Source organism: Miscanthus floridulus, chromosome 16, assembly GCF_019320115.1.
Source record: "Miscanthus floridulus cultivar M001 chromosome 16, ASM1932011v1, whole genome shotgun sequence".
NCBI classification, from domain to species: domain Eukaryota; kingdom Viridiplantae; phylum Streptophyta; class Magnoliopsida; order Poales; family Poaceae; genus Miscanthus; species Miscanthus floridulus.
Genome location: NC_089595.1, coordinates 105,253,792 through 105,273,748, shown reverse-complemented (window position 1 = coordinate 105,273,748; position 19,957 = coordinate 105,253,792). Strand labels below are relative to the sequence as shown.

The 19,957-nt window shown below is 46.3% G+C and overlaps 1 protein-coding gene and 1 pseudogene across 1 annotated transcript; one reads left to right on the top strand and one right to left on the bottom strand.

Moving 5' to 3' along the window:
• Nucleotides 1–93: 93 nt before the first annotated feature.
• Nucleotides 94–4,960, top strand: LOC136511194 (profilin-9-like; annotated as a pseudogene).
• Nucleotides 4,961–6,576: 1,616 nt separating this feature from the next.
• On the bottom strand, nucleotides 6,577–7,782 carry LOC136513943 (large ribosomal subunit protein uL2-like). The gene is made up of 2 exons (XM_066507923.1): nucleotides 7,288–7,782; nucleotides 6,577–7,160 (listed from the first exon to the last, which is right to left on the bottom strand). Exons 1-2 carry the CDS (start codon nucleotides 7,728–7,730, stop codon nucleotides 6,821–6,823), a joined length of 783 nt encoding a protein of 260 aa, XP_066364020.1. The 5' UTR covers nucleotides 7,731–7,782; the 3' UTR covers nucleotides 6,577–6,820.
• Between the last annotated feature and the right edge of the window lie 12,175 nt (nucleotides 7,783–19,957).

The window sequence follows — 19,957 nt, the reverse complement described above, 5'->3', positions numbered from 1 at the left end:
AGTAGATTTGTGTTGGGGAGCACGAACCCTATCGTTCTCTCCGTCCTTGGCGAGCAGTGCGAGATCAGAGGACGGATCCGGAGGACGACAAGGATGTCGACGACGTTGGCATGTTCGGCCGGCATTAAAACCGGTTGAATTCGGCTGATTCAATAATATTCTATGAGAGAATAAAATAAAATAGGCTGACTCGGCTGAAAATTAGTTCTGGCAGCCATTCATGGACGAGCTCCTGATGTGCGAGGTAGAGGGCCACCATCTCACCGCCGCAGCCATCGTCGGTAGTGCTGGACATCGAGCCAGCTCGGCTCGGTTTGTTAATATTACGAGCTAGAGGGGTAGCTCGGCTCGGCTCGTTACCGAGTTCAAACTGTCTCGTTTAGCTCACGAGCTATAAAAAAATAGGACACATATGTTTATAATGTTTATGCTACATTAATTTCTAAAGGTGATGTCCATCATTATGCAACCATACATGATTAATACATATCATGTTCATCAAAAGTATCAACCATGCAACATAGCTGGTCTATCCATGATTATGCAGTTTCAGTATACTAACTAGTTGCTTGCCACCACAAACTTAGGAAAGTCCACAAATTTAATGTCAGCATCATCATATTCTTTCCGAAAACAATCCATAAAATCAATATTTAAGTACCACAACAATTATAAAATTAAAATTCATACGAAACAGCTGAAAATAAGGATTACATACCAATAAAATAGATGTACACTTCTAGATTAGCATTATTATCTTCTGGATTTATGGTCGTGGGCTGATAGGCCTCAACTCATTTCAGCTCATGACCAGCTCACGAGCTGGCTCGAGTTGTCTCGTTAAAATAGCGACCTAGACTTCCAGCTCAACTCATAAAAAAGCTAAAACGAGCCGACTCGAGCCGAGCTGATCCGGCCACGAGTCCAAATGAGTTGGCGAGCCCGAGTATTTTGTCAGTCCTAGTCTTCGGCCACGACGGCACCGTCTGGGCTCAGAGCGACGCGTTCCCCCAGGTCACCATCATTCAGCAGCTTGCTACTGCTATGATCGATGTTGTTTGCGTGATCCCGCTGCCATCTCATCTCTCGAGGGGATTTTTGTGTGTGTGGTGTGTCTAGTTCAGGAGCGTGGAGATTGCCAACATCATGAAAGATTTCTATGAACCGGGGCACTCCCCGACAGGCCTGTTCCCCATGAAATAACGAGGAGAACCTTTTTTGAGAATCATGCAAGGACAACCTGGCGCTGTCATTCGTCGCGGCAAGAAGGTGACTGCCCAATTGCCGCTGACCTTTCTTTCTGTGCCTTGTCTCTGTCAAATAAAAACTAACTAACGATTCCGAATAGTGCCGTACTCCCTCCGTATCGCAAATAGCGGTCGTTCTGGCCACGGACGGATCTGAGCGATTAGAAGTCGTTCTGACCTCCAACACAAAGTTTGGACGATGCTGCCCCTTGCGCTTCGTATCCCTCACCGCGCGTTAAGAGCTCGCGCTTCGCATCCCGCGCCGCGCGTTAAGAGCCCGATTGACCTGCTGAGCGCTGAGCGCCAAACGAACAAAAAAACGCGCACATGCGAAACAAAGAGTGAACGAAAAAGTCTACACACGCGGCAACTGAAAAAATTCACGCGGCATAGCGCGCAACCAGCGTGCGTGCACAGCGCCATGCAAATTCCCGCGAGCGTCCAAAAAATAGTGCGGCCAAGGAATTTGAACGCTGGACCTCCAGCCTCGGTCCGCAGATCGCTTACCACTCGGACTATGAGGAATTGTTGTATAGGAGACACCCGCAGTCCTATTTAATAAGGGCAAAGAAGGAAAACTCCTCCCTAATTAATCACTCTTTGGCACTCCTTGGTAAGCGTAATCATGTCCTAAACGACTTCTAATTACGATACGGAGGGAGTACAATACTACAAAGAACATTTTCAGGGGATGGTTAAAATTGACTTTCAGAACCAGTGTTCACAGTCACCTCTATGGAAAAATTTCAGAATTGCTTTAGAGCAACCGCATGTTTTATCTTGTGCCGGCAACCGAATTTGTCGCAGTCCGATTTGTTTCGTGGCACGTGCTCTGGCATTGGATTGATTGTTTAGCCACGAGCAGTGAGGGATATAGGCTAGAGCCGCGTGTCCTCCTACGTCCAGTGGCTACGTCGTCGGCCCCAAGCCGTGGCTACGTCGTCGACTTGACCCCAGGCCGGCCGCCACTGCTCCAAGGCTGCTCCCTGCACCGTCACCGCCCCCAGGCCGGCTCCCTCCGCCGCCGGTGCGCGGCCCCTCGCGCCGCCGCTCACAAGGATGGAGCTCCGCGCTCGCCCTTGTGCTCAATTCTTCTCTTCCTCTGAGATCTGCATTTTTTTTCTAATTTGATGACATTTGTGAATACTTTAACAAATATTTCTCTAATATTTAGAATCCATATAAATAATTTGTATTTTTTTTTTTGAAAAATTTAGCATATATTTGCGTTATCCCAAAATTACATTACTCTGTCCAATAAATTACACCAATGAAATAACTATAAATATAATAACAAGACAGTGTAAATACTACTAAAACGGTATAAATATATGGCCTAAATTTAGTTATTGGGAGGGGCTAAAACAAGTGAATGTCACTTAGATAGTTCTAAAAATTTCTATAAATAAGTGATTCGCACGGACGACCAACCAACCGAATCTAGAATTAATTTCTGGTTGTGGCTAAAAATTTAATGCCCTTAAAAATCATTGAGAAAACGTCCCCAAAAGCCTGCATACACTGTCCGGCCATGGCCGGCCTCCTTCATTGTGGCAGCCGTCCGGCCGTGGGCACACGCTCGCCCAGCATGGCACGTTGCCCGGCCATGGGCGCTCCCATCCCACTCTCAGGCATGCGCACCGTCCGCTGATCTGCTCGCCTGGGCTTTACTAGTTGAGTCCATCTACTGCACAACTATGTATTTTATATAATTTCAACACATGAATTTTTTTATACCAACAGCCTCCATCGTTCTTCTACCTCTAGCCTTCTTCTACCTTAAGACAATAACAAGAGAGTGAGGGGGCGAGTTGAGTGGACAACGGAGCCGGGAGGGCCGGGGGCCGAGGGGGAGCCGGGGAGGGGTGATGGCCGCGCCGTGACCATCAACCGCTGCTTTCGACTTCCGAGTCAATGCGCCGCAAAACTCGCCCGAGGCGCTATGTCATGGACGGAGGACGCCAATTTGCTGAACGGGACAACGGAGACGGGAGATGGATGCAGTTTCTAATGACTTCATGGGCTAGTAGTAGGTCGATTAGGCTTATAGGTCAATTTACAACATGCTATATAATTGTACATATATACTTATATACATATATTTATTTTTTGTTGAAAGAACATGGGTATTCCATGGAATGCAGGGGGCATACTCTTAGCTTGGTCGTCGGTGCTCTCACCCTACTCGGCTCAGAGCGTCAAGGAGAGGGGGAAGGGGGGAGGGTTGGAGGTCTATGTAAATAAGAGAGCGTGATGGAGAGAGGTCTGTGTAATACAGAGACGCAACACATCTAACAATGGATAAGATGATTCCCTTTTGAACTAACCCACCGGGGAACCTTTAATCTCGGTTGGTGTTACCAACCGGGACTAAAGGTTGGAGGACTTTTAGTCCCGGTCGGTGGCTCCAACCGGGAGTAAAGGTCCACCTTTAGTCCCGTTTGGTGTCTCCAACCGGGACTAAAGGTCCCCTGCCACTGTGCCGAGTGCAATAGCCGTTGGGCAGGGACCTTTAGTCCCGGTTGGAGACACCAACCGGGATTAAAGGTCTCTCTAGTCCCGGACGCAAAAAATACCGGGACTAGAGCCCATTTTGGTCTAGGATGAAATGTCTGTTCTCTACTAGTGGTAGATAAGAGAGATAGACAGCCTGTTCGCTTGCTCGTAAACGATCGTAAATTTCCAGCCGGGAACAGTGTTTTTCTCTCACACCAAACCAGCCAGCAGTAAATAATCCACGATACGATACGGCCTCCCGAACAGGCTGAGAGTGAGGGGAAGAGATAACAGGGAGAGAGATGTGTGAACGGGACAGAGATAAGGTGGACACACAGTACATTGTTTCATGAGCCTTTGGCTGCTAAATATTTTGAATCGCTCGGTACTTAGCTATTAACTGCAAAATTGGATTTGCCAACGAGAATATAGCAAAGAAAAGTAGATAACATAGTAATGAAAAATTTTCCCTTCACAAATCCCTTTAGTTGGACCGGTTTCCATAATCCCTATATATACAATGTATTCTTTATTTATTCAATTATGCCATTTGTGTAAGATGAAGCAAAACGCAATACATTTGTTATAGACAAATAACATACTATTTTTTATTACATATATACTAGATCAATATAAACCATAGCGTTTACAACAGATTTCATACAAACTCATTTAGTCTAAACTTTCAGGTCCCGGACTTTGATCATCGGTTGTGGTTTCTCATAAATTGCTTTCTTCCGTTCAACCTATGTGGCCGTTACATGCCGCTGTGCCATGGATTTTATTTCTGGAGCAGGATTCTCGTTAGAGAAACAATAGCAATTCTAGCGGTAATGCTCTTTGAAATCTACTCTTTTCTCCAATATCCTCATGATTCGAAGTTACTGAATTGTTACACATATCTTTGTTACTTTCCAAGCGAAATATGGTCAAATATTATTTGATCCACTTCTCTTGTATTTGAGGAGGCCATGTACATGCTTTTAGATCTAATTATAACTAACTAACATGTAAAGGCACTCCACATCTGCCTTTGGTTCCCTAAACAAAACACTTTTTTTTTTGTTTTTGTTTTCCAGGGATCAGGAGGCATCACCGTGATGAAGACAGGGCTGGCACTCATCATTGCTGGCATCTACGACCAACCGATGACTCCCAGGCAGCGCAACATATTGGTGGAAAGGCTGGGCAAATACCTGATAGAATTCGGCATGTAGCCTTCCTTGATATGATGGCTTCAGTAATAACAAACACCTTGCATGTTCTCGTCCGTTGCTCCCATGCAGTAGATACAGGCCTCTCCAGCAAACGGCTATGGATTCCATTGGTTTATATATAGAGCCCTCGAAGCTAAAAATACTGGATTCATTTGGCTCTTAGTTCTTTCTACGCATCGTTCGGTTATAGGGGATTCATGTTCCATTCCTATCAGAAATGCTTGTGTAATTTATATATATAGCTAGTCTTCACCCGGAACGATTCCTATCAGAGGAATGAGGTCTAACCGAATGAGCCCTTAAGATGAGAGAAAAACAGCTTGACTCTGGAATGATGAGATTATAGCAAGTAGCCGAACTATGCCAAACATTGCTAGTACTTTAGAAATTAATTTTCAGTTATGACTCACTTTAGTTTACATTATATTTTTGGGTCTGTTCATTCATCTGGTTATAACGTGAGTCGACTGGACTGTGCATGCATTCCGGCCAAAATACTCTGACGAGTACTGCGTAGCTACACCTATAAAGGAATCATATTAATCTTGTGCGACGTCCCTCTTATAAATTCATGATGGTACACGTTTTGACCCTAATAGGAAGAAGGAATTTATACTATTTGGTCAATCATCAGGTTATGTGAAAACAACAAAAAAGTAGTACATGCATTTGTTTGGGTACGTTACCCTAACATGGCGCAGCTCGACACGATTCCTGGTGCCTAAATTAGGCAGCGTTCGTTTCATGCTATGACTGCTGACTAGTGGTGTGCCATGTCACTACACGCCAAAAGCGCCGATTTCATTCACCAAAGCATGGCGTGGTTTATTTTGGTTTCGTCCCAAACACTTTCTCAAATGATACTTGAGGGATACACAAGTTACTTACAATCTCAAATAAGTAGGGTATAAAGATCTCGGTATGTGTCATGCACAAACAAGCAAGTCATATACGGCCTGGTAATGGATCCATTATTGCTACAAAATACGTGCATCCATTGCTACAAAATACGTGCAGGCCGGCACGTTAATGTCAGGTGTGCATGAGCCGTTAATGATATAGCTTCACTACCAAGATCCGAGGCTGCGGATAAGTGGCTGGGATCTAAGTGACCCGACTATGAAGCCCTCTATCACTATCGGGTACCGTATCAATGTCGAGTCATGACTTGACCTGGCATATATCGACCCGCTAGTAGTATTGTTAACTTGTATAGTTCACATTCTTTGGCTCTACCTATCCATTAGTATAAGGACATCATTGTCAACATTGTTAAGGACTGTTGAATTGGAATGAACCAAGCCGATGGTTTTTGGTATTCTAGGGCTTATATATTTTATAAGGACTGTTGGAATTGGAATGATGGTTTTTGGTATTTAAGGGCTTGCATAAGCATTTACGGAGGTATTGGACCATATATACGTGAGATTAGCGATGATTGGCGATGTCCGGTCGATGGAAGTTATAATAGGTTATTGGCGGTGTCCGGTGAAGTGATAATAGGGTACCAGGGGAGGAGAGGGCAAAGCTTTCTAAAAAAACAACAGCAGCAACAACAACAACTCCATCTGTTTCAATTTATAAAACCTTTTGACTTTCCAACTTTTCTAGATACACTATTTCTATTATGCATGGAGAGATAATGCGTAGCAAAACTTATATGACCAGAAAAGCTCAAACGTGAGTCTTCTTTTCTTTTATTATGGGTCTGACCAACATACCGGACAATGCGACCCCGACAATTCGATCGATCCAACAAAACCCTAACCTAGCCCTAAGTAACTCTATCTCGAACGAAATAACGACTGGCTAACGAACATAGCTGATAGATATCTGGCAGATTGCCACAGATAAAAGGTCTCATAGCATTGATTTGCCGGCTGTCACAGCGGCTTGCCCTCTGCGCCTGCCGGTCCTCCGTGCGGCGATCTGGCCTGACTTTGCTCCAGGAGGAGCGTCCCGACGGACGGTGGATGCGTGGCCTATGTGCTGGTGGTTACCTCCTCCGTGCGGATGGTCCACGGGGTTCATGGCCACGCCGCGCACCCTGGGCCAGCAGTTCCTCTTGACGCGGAACTTGTGGTAGGCGTTGCCGGCCTTAAGCAACGGCTTCTCCGTCCTGCCGCCGCCGGCGACCTGCCCGACCATCGCGCGGCAGTTGCTCTGCAGCAACTTCTTGGCGCCCGACGGGAGCTTCACCCTGCATGGCATGTGTCAAGGATCGTATGGTTGTTCGTTCGTTAATTGTACGAGCATGCATGCATGAACGGCAACAGAGAATAATGATCTACATCTACTACTATTCACCCATATCAATCTGAATATACCTGGTCGTCCCGTTGTCCGTGTTGTGGCCGATAACGATGGCGTAGTCGCCGGAGCAACGCGCGAGGGCACCACGGTCGCCGACGCGGCTCTCGACGTTGCAGATGACGGTTCCCTCGGGGAGGGTGCCGACGGGGAGGACGTTGCCGATGGAGAGGTTGGCGCCGCGGCCGCAGTAGATGGGCTGGCCGGTGTACATGCCCTCAGCGGCGAGGAACAGCTCCTTCTGCTGCCTGTAGCGGAAGGGGTGGCGGAAGGTGACGCGGGCGAGTGGGGCGCCGCGCCCAGGGTCGTGCACGATGTCGGTGACCACGCCCTTGAGGTACCCGCTGCGCTCGCCGACGTCGAGCGTGCGGAAGCGGGCGGGGCCCTTGCGGTGGTGGGTGTGGGACTTGAACACCGACCCCGACGCGCCCTTGCGCTGCGCCCGGATGACACGGCCCATGGCGATCGGGTGGTGGTGGCGGCGGCGGCTTTTGGTTGATTTTAGGTGACGAAACAGGTGAGGGTTTGCTGTACAATATATACGGTTGGTTGCGTAGGGGCTACGGAAGAGCTAACCCTTGCATGCAGGCTTTGACGGCGGCGGCACTTGGTTGGGTTTTATTCGGCCTATAAATTTTTCGGGATTCTTTTGGTGCGAGCGCTCGGATAGAATAGAATAGAATCATCACAGCGACGATCCCTTCGGCTTCGATGATATGGTCCCAATAAAAAATACATTCTCATGATACTAGGCGTAACTGCTTTTTCAGTGAGTCCCAGGATACGAGGCGCAGGACTCTTCGGATGCATGCAACAGCAAAACACGGTAGACTATTTTGCATGCAGAATTTACTGCAGGTTGTTGGACCTCCTCGTTCAACTCCCATCCGTTAGATGGGCTCCATCAAATTTGCATCTGCATGTATGCATGCGCTCGGAGCTTGGCGATTTGGCTAATGGCGCCGCGGAGTAACGTTTCATGCAATTAATCGGAGATGGAACCCAAGGGAAATTTCTAGGAGCACGCGCTAATTCATACGCTACTTGGTCTTTGCGATATTTCTGATCGAGTATCCTGAGACGGAGGGAGTACATTTCTAAAAAAAAAAAAATACATTGCACGGTAGGTGATGAGGTGTCGGTGTCCGGTAACAACCGTCGAGGAGCGATTTCTCAAAAAAAAAAAAGAAAGAAAGAAAGACGCGGAGCGTAACCTGTACAGCTGTACTGATGTTTTTACTGTAATTAATTATTTTTATTTATTATTATTTTTATATTTCAATTTTTCATGTTTATTTCTTTTTTTAGGAAGCCACCTGGAGCACTTTATTGATTCAAAAATAGTGTTACATCGTTCACTAGGGCTTAAGTATGAAGCTAGAGGGTTCATCGACCCAAATACAAGTATCACTACTGGAAACAAAGACTTTGCCGAGTGCAAAATTCTTTGCCGAGTGTCAAAAATCGGGCACTCGGCAAAGATCTTCTTTGCCGAGTGCCGGCAACTCGGCAAACACGGGCACTCGGCAAAGGACTCCTTTGCCGAGTGCTAGACTCTCGGCAAAATCTCTACACTCGGCATAGGCTGCCCGTGAAACGGCGTCCTGTCACCGCCTTCTTTGCCGAGCGCCTGCGATTAGGCACTCGGCAAAGATTTGTTTTTTTTTGTTTTTAATTTCTTTGCCGAGTGTCCCAGATCTGGCACTCGGCAAAGATTTAAATTTTTTTTAAATTCTTTGCCGAGCGTCTCAGATTTGGCGCTCGGCAAAGAATTTTTTTTATTTTTAAAATACTTTGCCGAGTGCCCCCTAGACGACACTCGGCAAAGATTTATTTTTTTTATTATTTCTTTGCCGAGTGCTCCTGTGGATGCACTCGGCAAAGAGGAAATTTAAAAAAAAAATTTAAAACATTCTTTGCCGAGTGCCTGATGGTTGGCACTCGGCAAAGACACCCTTTGCCGAGTGCCATGCCCCGGCACTCGGCAAAGTTTTTTTGTTTTTTTTTGTTTTTGGCCTCTAATTTTTTTGTGCAGCTTTTTTAAAGCACCAGAAACTCCTAGTTACAATTTGGGGATTTTTTGTGGCTTTTTGTTATATTTAGTTACTTTATTTCGTTTACTTGAATTTTTCCGAAAATTAGAAATTTGAACTGCACGTGGTACGAATAATGGAGTTTAATGATTCGAAAATTGATAGTCATGTTAGTGAGTGTTGTGAGAGGCCGTATCCAGGAACGGACCCGAAATTTCGGACATCTTGTTCACGAAACATGTCCGCGAAATTGCGTGTGAAGTGTTTATAAATTCTATAAAAAGCAAACGAAGTCCGAAAATCATGAAACTTGTTGAGATGTCGTGATATCATATGTGGAGGCTATGATAAAAATTTCAGAACATTTCGTGTACGTTGTCACGTACGATGCTTACAAACCAGGACATCTCCACATGTGATATCTGATTTTTTTGCTGTTGTTTTTTGCAGGTTTTGGAAACCTCACCGTGCAGGGGAGGTTCTGCCGATTTTTTTTTGTAAATGACAGTATTTTGTTCCATTTTTGTAGAGAAGAGCCCGTCAGAGTTGAGTCGGAGTTCTCGCCACCGTGTCGGTCTGCCTACACCGCGTCGTCTCGCCACTGCACCGACCCGCCATGGCCCCGCTAGCCTGACTCCGTCACCACCCTAGGTATAACCCCTCTTTTCGTATCATTGTCGTAGATCGCGTAACCCAGTTAGGCGTCTCCCGTTCGAAAGAGATACAGTTGGAGGTATGCAGATCTTTGCATATCTATGACCGTATCTATTTCGGATTGTCTACGCTTTTTGGACAGCCCACGGATGTGTAGATGGGTTAGTTTTTCATGTTCTGCTCTAGTCCGAGACAGAGTTTTGGCATCACCTCCCTGTTGTTCTCTGGATACACACTCTTCTTTGGCAGGACGTGTATCTGGAGAACAGTGGGGAGGTGCTGCCGAAATTCTATCTCGGATAGGAGTAGAGCATAGAAACTAACCTCATCTACGCATCTGCGGGTGGGATTTGGACCTATCCTCACCTATTAGACAGTAGGAACACCATGTAGATGCAATTGATGGTTACATTACTCGCCGATACATATGTTAGAGGATGGATGACTGTAAGTGGATATACACGGGCTGGAGAAGTCAGAGTGATTACACCACGGAATGGATGAACAAGACCGATGCTTTCTTGAACAGTGCATTTGGCAACGTTGCTAAAGGACATTGCCTAGTTTTGTGTCCCTATAGCAAATGTGGAAACAGGAGAAGGGTAAACAAGGTGGAAATAGGTAAACATCTTGTGAAGAATGGATTTACGCTGGACTACACCCGGTGGGTCCACCATGGTGAAGCCCATCGTATGAGAGAGGAGGTGGTGAGACCACGGGTGGAGGCTTTTGATGCTGATGCCGGGGTAGCAGACATGTTAGATGACTTTCACCAAGGATAGTTCGATGAGGGACGTGAGAAGGAGGAGATGGAAGCAGCCGCACAGGCGTTCTATGATATGATGGACTCGGCACAGAAACCCCTTCACGATCGGTCAACGGTGTCTCAACTGGATGCCATTGGACGCTTAATGGGGTTGAAGTCCGAGTTAAACTTAAGTCGACCTGGCTTCGATAAGATGTTGGCCGTGATTGGCACCTTACTTCTAGAGGGTCACATTCTGCCGAAGAGCATGTACGAGTCACAGAAACTTCTTCGAGCACTTAAGATGCCATATGAGCAGATACATGCTTGTTTGAAAGGGTGCCTCCTATTTAGGAAAGAACACAAGCATGCAAAGTTTTATCCAAAGTGTAAATCCTCCAGGTACCTGGAGGTAGACTCTGATGATGGCCAGAAGAGGCAACTTACGATCCCCATGAAAATCCTACGGTACCTTCTGTTCCTACCGAGGATCCAACGGCTATACATGACCGAGAAATCCATGAAACAAATGACATGGCATAAAAATGGTAAACGGTACAATTCTGACAAGATGGTACATCCATCCGATGGTGAAGCTTGGATCCGCTTTAATGATAAACATCATGACAAAGCAGATGAGGCTCGTAATGTACGTGTCGCGTTGGCAACAGATGGGTTCAATCCTTATGGAATGATGGCTGCCCCATACACATATTGGCCCGTCTTTGTTATCCCCCTTAATCTCCCCCCCGTGTCTCTTTTCAATGACATAACATATTCTTGTCGTTGATAATTCCTGGACACCCAGGGAGTAATATGGGTGTGTTCATGGAGCCCGTGTTTGATGAATTGGTCCATACTTGGGACGAAGGGGTATGGACATACGATCGAGCTACAAAGACAACCTTCAAAATGCACGTTTGGTACCACTACTCCCTGCATGACTTTCTGGCGTATGGGATATTCTGCGCCTGGTGTGTTCACGGGAAGTTCCCATGTCCAATATGCAAGGAAGGTGTGAGGTTTATTTGGTTGCAGAAGGGTGGCAAGTATTCGTCGTTTGATAGACATCGTCAATTCCTACCTCTTGACCATCCATTCAGACAAGACATCAAGAACTTTATGAAAGGCGTCAAAGTGACAAACCCTGCACCACGGATGATGAATGGTGCCAAGGTTCATGCTCAGATAGGTGCTCTCATGCCCAATGAAGAAGGTGGTTTTGTGGGATATGGTGAGCAGCATATGTGGACTCATATCTCGGGCATGACAAGGCTCCCCTATTTCGATGACCATCTTCTACCACATAACATTGATGTAATGCACACTGAAAAGAATGTCGTCGAGGCACTTTGGGCAACACTCATGGACACTGAAAAGTCTAAGGACAACCCAAAGGCTAGAGTAGACCTAGCAACGTTGTGCGATAGACCAAATCAAGAGATGCAACCTCCTAGTCGTGGCAAGACCTGGAGAAGGCCTAAGGCTGATTTCGTCTTGAAAAAGGACCAAAGGAGAGAAGTACTTGAATGGATCAAGAAGCTAATGTTCCCTGATGGGTATGCAGCGAATCTAAAGAGGGGAGTTAACTTAGGCACTCTGCGAGTCAACGGGATGAAGAGTCATGACTACCACATATGGATTGAGTGGCTTCTTCCGGCGATGGTTCGAGGCTATGTCCCGGAGCATGTCTGGCAAGTGCTGACAGAGTTGAGCTACTTATTCCGCCAGCTTTGTGCCAAGGAGCTCTCTCGGACCGTCATTGATGACTTGGAAAAAGCGGCACCCGTGTTGCTCTGTAAGTTAGAGAAGATCTTTCCACCCGCCTGCTTCTTGTTGATGCAGCATTTGATTGTGCACCTCCCATATGAGGCACGGATGGGAGGGCCCGTGCAGAACCGTTAGTGCTATCCAATCGAGAGATGTCTGAAGACTCTTCACAAAAAATATAGAAATAAAGCCAGAATTGAGGCTTCCATTGCAGAGGCATACATTCTAGAGGAGGTGTCGAACTTCACAGAGAAATACTACACTGAGAAACTTCCTAACGTTCATAATCCACCCCCTCGTTACAATGCTGGCGAAATTGAATCGAACCTCAGCCTTTTCCAAGGGCAACTTGGAAGCGCAAGTGCATCGACCACTAAGCAATTGAAAAATGAAGAGTGGCGCAGTATCATGCTATATGTGTTGACCAACCTTGTCGAGGTGCAACCGTTCATTCGGTAAGTTCTAAACGAACTTGTTTCATTTCGTAGTATGTCCTTGTTTCATCGTCCAACCCCCTTGTTTCTCGTTGGTACAGGGAATTTCTTCGTCAATCCTAGCATGGATCAAGGCAACCTACCCCGCAAGAAAATGATACCCTTCTTTCACGGGGTGCGGGACCAGGGAGCCCCAATTTCATTTGTTGGTTCAAACAGAAAGCCCAAACTGATGCGCCTATAAGTGATGAGTTAAGACATGTTGCAAATGGCTGTGCCGTTAGGGTCAAGTCATTTACCGGTTATGATGTGAATGGATATCGTTTTCACACAGCAAGCTACGAGCAGAGTCGGCCCAATCGACAAACCACAAATAGCGGAGTTGTTACACCCGGCACTGATGGACTCGACTATTATGGAATAATTGAAGAAATCTACGAACTATCATTTTATGGTTCCAAACCTCTTACTCTTGTCATATTCAAATGCCACTGGTTTCATCCTGGTGTAACGAGACGGACCCCTAAGCTTGGGCTAGTCGAGATTCGACAGGATTCCGTCTATCCAGGAAAAGATGTCTACATTGTGGCTCAATAGGCCGTCTAGGTTTATTATACGTCATACGCATGCAAAGATGCCGAGCATCTTAAGGGTTGGTCTATTGTGCACAAGGAATCGCCACACGGTAAACTACCTGTCCCAAACAATGAAGATTACAACTTCAACCCAAACACATATGATGGAGAGTTCTATCAAGAAGAGGGGCTACAAGGGAGGTTTGACATAGACTTAACCGAAGAGATAGGAATGGAAGTAGATAATGAAAGGGATGATGACGAGGACACTGGAGACGAGGTGTGAAATCTGAAGGACATACAAATGCTTGAGCGATTACATTTCAGCAATGACAATGAAGACAACATTCCTCCTTCGGATAGTGTTGATGAGTTGGACAATGTTGATAGTGATGACGAGACCTATGATCCAGCTAATTTCAATCATGAAGATTATTTCTAATACATGTAATATTATGTTTTTTGTAATTATGTTTTGTTCATTTTTGCATATATTTCTAATACATGTAATACTATGTTTTTTGTAATTATGTTTTGTTTATTTTTGCACCTATTTCTAATTACGTCTTGTTTTTCTTTTTTATTGCAGGTGATTGAACAAAGATGGCGGGCGACCGTCATAGGTCTGTGAACTCGATTTACCAAAGACCATGCCGGTCGCAGGAGGGGGCGGAGGGGGCGGTAGAGGGATCGAACAGGAGGAGGACCGCTAGCCATAGGAGGGGGCCGTCTCCTCCCACGCCACGTGAGGAGGACCACCAGTCGCAGGAGGAGGTGGCGCCCGTGGACGAGTCAGACGAGGAGTTGGTTCGACAGACAGAGGAGGAGGAGGAGGAGGAGGAGGTGGAGGAGGAGGAGGGGGGGAGGCGACAGGCACGGGTTTCGCTTCCTCCAACTCCTCTTCGAGTGTCTACTTGCGAGGTCCCGCAAGCCTCCCACAGGTTCTGCTTCCTCACCAACGCCCAGTGATTCGCCCCGAAGGACAAAAGTAAGTAACTGTATATGTTATCACCACTACTTCATATGATATGATGAAAAAACTAATAATTTTTCTTAATTACTTGTGCAGGAACTGGGTGGTTGTGTCGGGTGGTAGCGCACGGCTAGTCAACGGCATCCTGGGTCTTCTTACAGGCAGCACTTCCCCGGCATTGTCACGTACGCATCAAAGACGGAGCCAGCCTACTCGTTTGACCACTATGTCATCGCCTCTGACGCAGAGTACCCCAACAAGGCGGCGCGGGTGAAGGCAGAGTTTTGGATAAGTCTCCCTTGCACAACATTGCTTAATACGCCGCATTCATTAGACTTTTCTTGAAATAATGAATTGATACATCGCTTTTGTATGTAGACTTATTACAGATGCGAGGAGGGATTTGAGGCTAGGGCGGAGCAGGCGACTACCAAAGCCTATAAAAAAACTCGTCACCGACATGCATCACGAGGCGCGCATCTAGGCCATCGTAACCTACTATGGGTTGAAGCTTGGAGAGAGGAAAACCAAGAAAGACGCAAGAGAGATGTAGCTGACCCAGGAGCAGTACCTTGAGGTAAATGAAGAACATCAATATTGATTTGATTTGAGATTAAGTTGGTTTAATTAGATCTTCTTATATGTCCAATACTTGATGACGTGTAGGTGATTCCCTGGTGGTGCCAAGCGTATCCCGAGTGCTGGGCGATGATGGTGGACAGGTGGTTCACGGAGGAGTACCTCAAGATGCACAGGGATGCCTGGGACCATCATTTACTGATGCAAGGTCCAGCACACCATCAAGGCAGCCGCAACCTCGCCGGATACAAACAAGCATGGGTACGCTAATTGATTTATCTATTGTCATGCTCAGTTCTGTCTGATTTCTAATCATCGTGCTGTCTTTCTCGCAGTCGGCGTCACATAGTGGCCAGGCTTGCTCGGACTTCCAGGCATGGTGTATGGCCCACAAGGGTAAGGCGACGTCCGACGTCTCCTTCAACCTGGAGGACCCACCCGAGGCATACACGAACCTGAGCGTCCACTCCCGCATCAGTGAGTACACTGAGGTGGCGAGGTCGCTCCATGGGGCAGACTTCGATGGAGAGGCCGTCATGAGGGCGGGGCAAGGCAAGAAGCATGGGCGGTTCTGGCTTGGCGATGGCATCATCGACACGACCTCTACTCCCTCTCTCTCCCAGATCCGAGCACGGAGCACGAGCGAGAGCCCGGCCATTCGCACACGGCCGACTGCTGCACAGCACCGGGTCGACGCACTCGAGGTTATTCCTGTTTTACTCGTCATACATTGATCTTTACACACCTTAATTAGCTTTGCATTACTGAAACATTGGAGTGAAATATTGTAGGCCCGGCTGGAACAAGAAATGAAGGAACGTCAGGAGCTGGGGGCCCAGTTGGAGGCCAAGCGGGCCGAGCGGCAGGCCCAGGCGTAGAGGCTGATGGACATTACGGATTTCCTACAAGGGCTTGGGCAACGTATGGGCTTGTCTCTGCCACCTGGGCTATTGGTTCCACCTCCGCCTCTGCGTCCTGCAGCTGCAGCTACTCCTATGAGTATCAAAGTTTTTTACTTTCGCTTGTGCTTTGCTTGTATGGCCTCTATCGTCCTAGATTAGCTATCAAAATAATCTTGTCTCACATGCAATCTTTTCTCCTTTGTGCAGTCTCCATCTGACGATGGTTCGAATAATCCACCTCATGCACCTACGAATGATGCATCTGGGCCTTCACCACAGTCGCAGTGGCCGAGATGAGTGCATGTTGTATTTTTTACATTTGTTGTTCACTTGGTGATGGACTTGTGATATACTTGTGATGCACTTGTGGACTTTGATGGACTTGTAAACTTATTTGGATAGACTTGAGCACTTATTATTATATATTGTGATGGATGTGATATGGGCGGATGGATGTGTGGATGGATGAGATATATATGTGATGGATGAGATATATATGCGATGGATGAGATATATATGCGATGGATGAGATATATATGCGATGGATGAGATATATATGTGATATATGTTTGTATGAATGTATTTGTCATAATGGAATGCAAAAATAAAATAAAATTTGCCGTTTTGGGTCACTTTGCCGAGTGTTGCACTCGGCAAAGGACCCCTTTGCCAAGAGCAATGGTCACAACACTCGGCAAAGCTGACAAAATGGGCAACTAGAAAACAGATTTTCCAGCTTTGCCGAGTGCTGTGACTATAACACTCGGCAAAGAAATTTAAAAAAATTAAACTTTACCGAGTGCCTGCCGTGTTGGCACTCGGCAAAGAGTTTTTTAAAAAAAATAAAAAATCTTTGCCAAGTGCCTAGAGGGGTGGCACTCGACAAAGAAAATTTAAAAAAAAAATAAAAGCTCTTTGCCGAGTGCCTTCCGGGTTGGCGCTCGGCAAACAATTTTTTTTAAAAAAAATAAAAAATCTTTGCCGAGTGCCTGGAGGGTTGGCACTTGGCAAAGAAAAATTTCAAAAAAAAATAAAAGCTCTTTGCCGAGTGCCTCACGGTTTGGCACTCGGCAAAAAAATTTTTTTAAAAAAAATCTTTGCCGAGCGCCTCACGGGTTGGCGCTCGGCAAAGAAATTTTTTTAAAAAAATTAAAAAAAATCTTTGCCAAGTGCCTGCAGGGTTTACACTCGGCAAAGTGACCGTCAATGGGACCGGCACCGTGACAGTCGCTTTTCTTTGCCGAGGGCCCTCGGGGCACTCGGCAAAGCCTTTGCCGAGGGCCCGATAAAATACACTCGGCAAAGAGTGCTTTGCCGATCAATTTTTTGCCGTGTGTGCTTTGTCGAGTGCCGCACTCGGCAAAGGCTTTGCCGAGTGCAATATAGCCTTTGCCGAGTGCCTCAAGCACTCGGCAAAGAACCTGAATCCAGTAGTGTATGCTTTGACTGAATAGCTAAAGTTGCTAAATTATACGCTACTCTATTAATATCTCTATTACAATGCTCAATGAAAATTGAAGAAAAATCCTACCAAAGCATCTTATATTCTTCATAAATTGGTGCTCCTGCTGTTGCTGAGAAATCGCCAGGCTTCATAGTCTCGACCACCTCCAAGTAGTCCAACTTAACCATGATTTGGCTGCATCCAACATGCTGGGCTAGTAGGAGCCCCTCTCTAAGAGCTTGCACTTCAGTAGTTGGCGCATCCACCACATGCTCGATAAAGCTATGAGCTACCGCTATGAAAACACCATTTGTATCTCTCAAAACTCCCCCCTAACCCCCATCACCCCTTTTGGGTCTATAGCTAGCATCAATGTTTAGTAGCAAAATTCCTTCAGGTGGTTTCTTCCATCCCACAACACGCGTGACAGTCTTCTTCAAAATTCTTTGATAATTTGTTGTCAAAGTAGCAATGGATAAAGCTGCTCTCCCTTGGGATTGGATGGTTTCGCCATGAACTAAGTTCCTTCTTTCCCACCATATGAACCAGCCACATGTTAAGATCAATTTGGCCAACCCAAATGATTCAGGAAAGCGAGAGGTCTTGATCTATTAATCAATGTAGCCACTACCACAGACCCCGATCGGTCACCGGCTACCTTCCTCTCAATCTCCTGCCATACTCCGATTGTCTGCCAAATCTCCTTTGTGCGCTTACACATAAACAGAAGGTGCTTGATATCCTCACAAGTATCGTTACAAGCTGGGCAGGTCCCTGAATTTTTAATGTGCCTGTTGGCAAGGACACCCCTACATGGCAAGCCATGTAGGACTCGCCACCCAAATTTTTTTATCTTGGCTGGGACATTAAGCTTCCACAAATTCGCCCACACCTCCTTATCACCAACTACACTTGCTTGTTCATTCACTCTATTTTCCCCAAATTTATGTAACCATTGACAATGGTAAGCAGATCGGACAGAGAAGAAACCATTCTGATTGTAGTGCCACGCTACTACATCCTCCCTACCAGATCTGAGGGGGATGTGTAAAATTCGGTGGACATCCACAGGCCAGAATAGGTCGTTTATTAATTCTTCGTCCCATGCACCAGTCACTGGATTAATGAGCTCCTCCACTGATGTAACCAAATTATTGCCACGAGGTGTTAAAACCTTAAGATTGTGGCTTGACGAAATCCAGCTATCTTCCCAAATATTTATCTGAGATCCATCCCCAACTCTCTAAATATATCACCTTTTAAAGCATTGTAGACCCGTCAAAATGCTTTGCCAAGTATACGAACTGCCACTCCTCAATTTAGCATTCACTAATTTCCCATCCAGGTAATATCGTGCTCTCAAAATTCTTGCGCATAAAGAATCTTGTTCCAACAATAGTCGCCATACTTGCTTTGCTAGCAACGCTGTGTTGAAACTTTTAATATCTCGAAAACCCATTCCACCTCTACTTTTTGGTATACATAATTTCCACCGGGCCTCACCTTTTTGGTGCGACAAAAACTTCGCATCACCTTCCTGCCCTCCCCCATGAGATCGTCCCTCTGCCTCACGGTGCAACTTCCCTTGCGACAGCAATCCCCTGCCGCTCGCCCCGCAATCACCGCAATCTCCAACAGTCTGCCTTCCCCCTTGCACTCACACAGTGATTTGGCCTTCCTTCTAGATCCCTCAGCGCCGTCACCACCATCGTGAATTGCCTACGACCGCTGCCACCATCCCGCGTCCTCGCACAGGACGTCGCGTGCCACCATCCCTCGCCCTCGCCCTACAGTCCGCGGAATAGATCGACGATCATCGCCATCTCTACTGGTCCGCCGAGAAGGAGAACGACCAGCACCTGCTGCCGCCAAGGGAGAGATGACGAGGATCTCATCCTCGCCCGGCGCACACCCTCCTCTTCATGGCCACTGGCGAGAGGCCATCGCAACCTGCCGCTGAGGGAGAGGCGAGGTACGTGTGCCTGTCTCCTTTCCATCCACCCTATGATTTTCGAGTTCTTTGCGTTGCTCTGTTCCTCAACCACTGCTTGGCTTGCTTGATCTGGGCGTGTCGAGGAATTTTAGCGGTGAGATTAGTCCATGCTGTGTGGCTCAGGGACATGTATACTATGCGCTTGTTGGTTGTGGATATTAATCGTCACCCACGTGATGTTGAAATTTCTAGGACTGGATGTGTGCATGGTTGATTTTTTTGCTAGATTTGATTGATGCATATATTGTTGAGTCTGTTCTCTGCCTCAATGGACGGCGCCCTTCTATTTTTACTGCACGAATTGAAGTACTTCATGTGAAAATTACTACTATTTTTTTGCTGTGTGAATCGAAGTACCTTTATATGAAATTTCTACGCTCGGGATCTCTAGAATCAACTTCGTCTCAAAGCAGAGCCTAAAGTGTTTAAAAACATGTCAGCAGAATCATCACCAGCACGACAAGGTTAGCTGATCTGAAAATTGCTTACCGTGTGGATATGTTAGTGAAGCAGAAGAGAGCCTTTGTCGACTTTTCAACTTCTATTATACTGTCTACTATTAATTAGAATGTTTTTTAGATAATG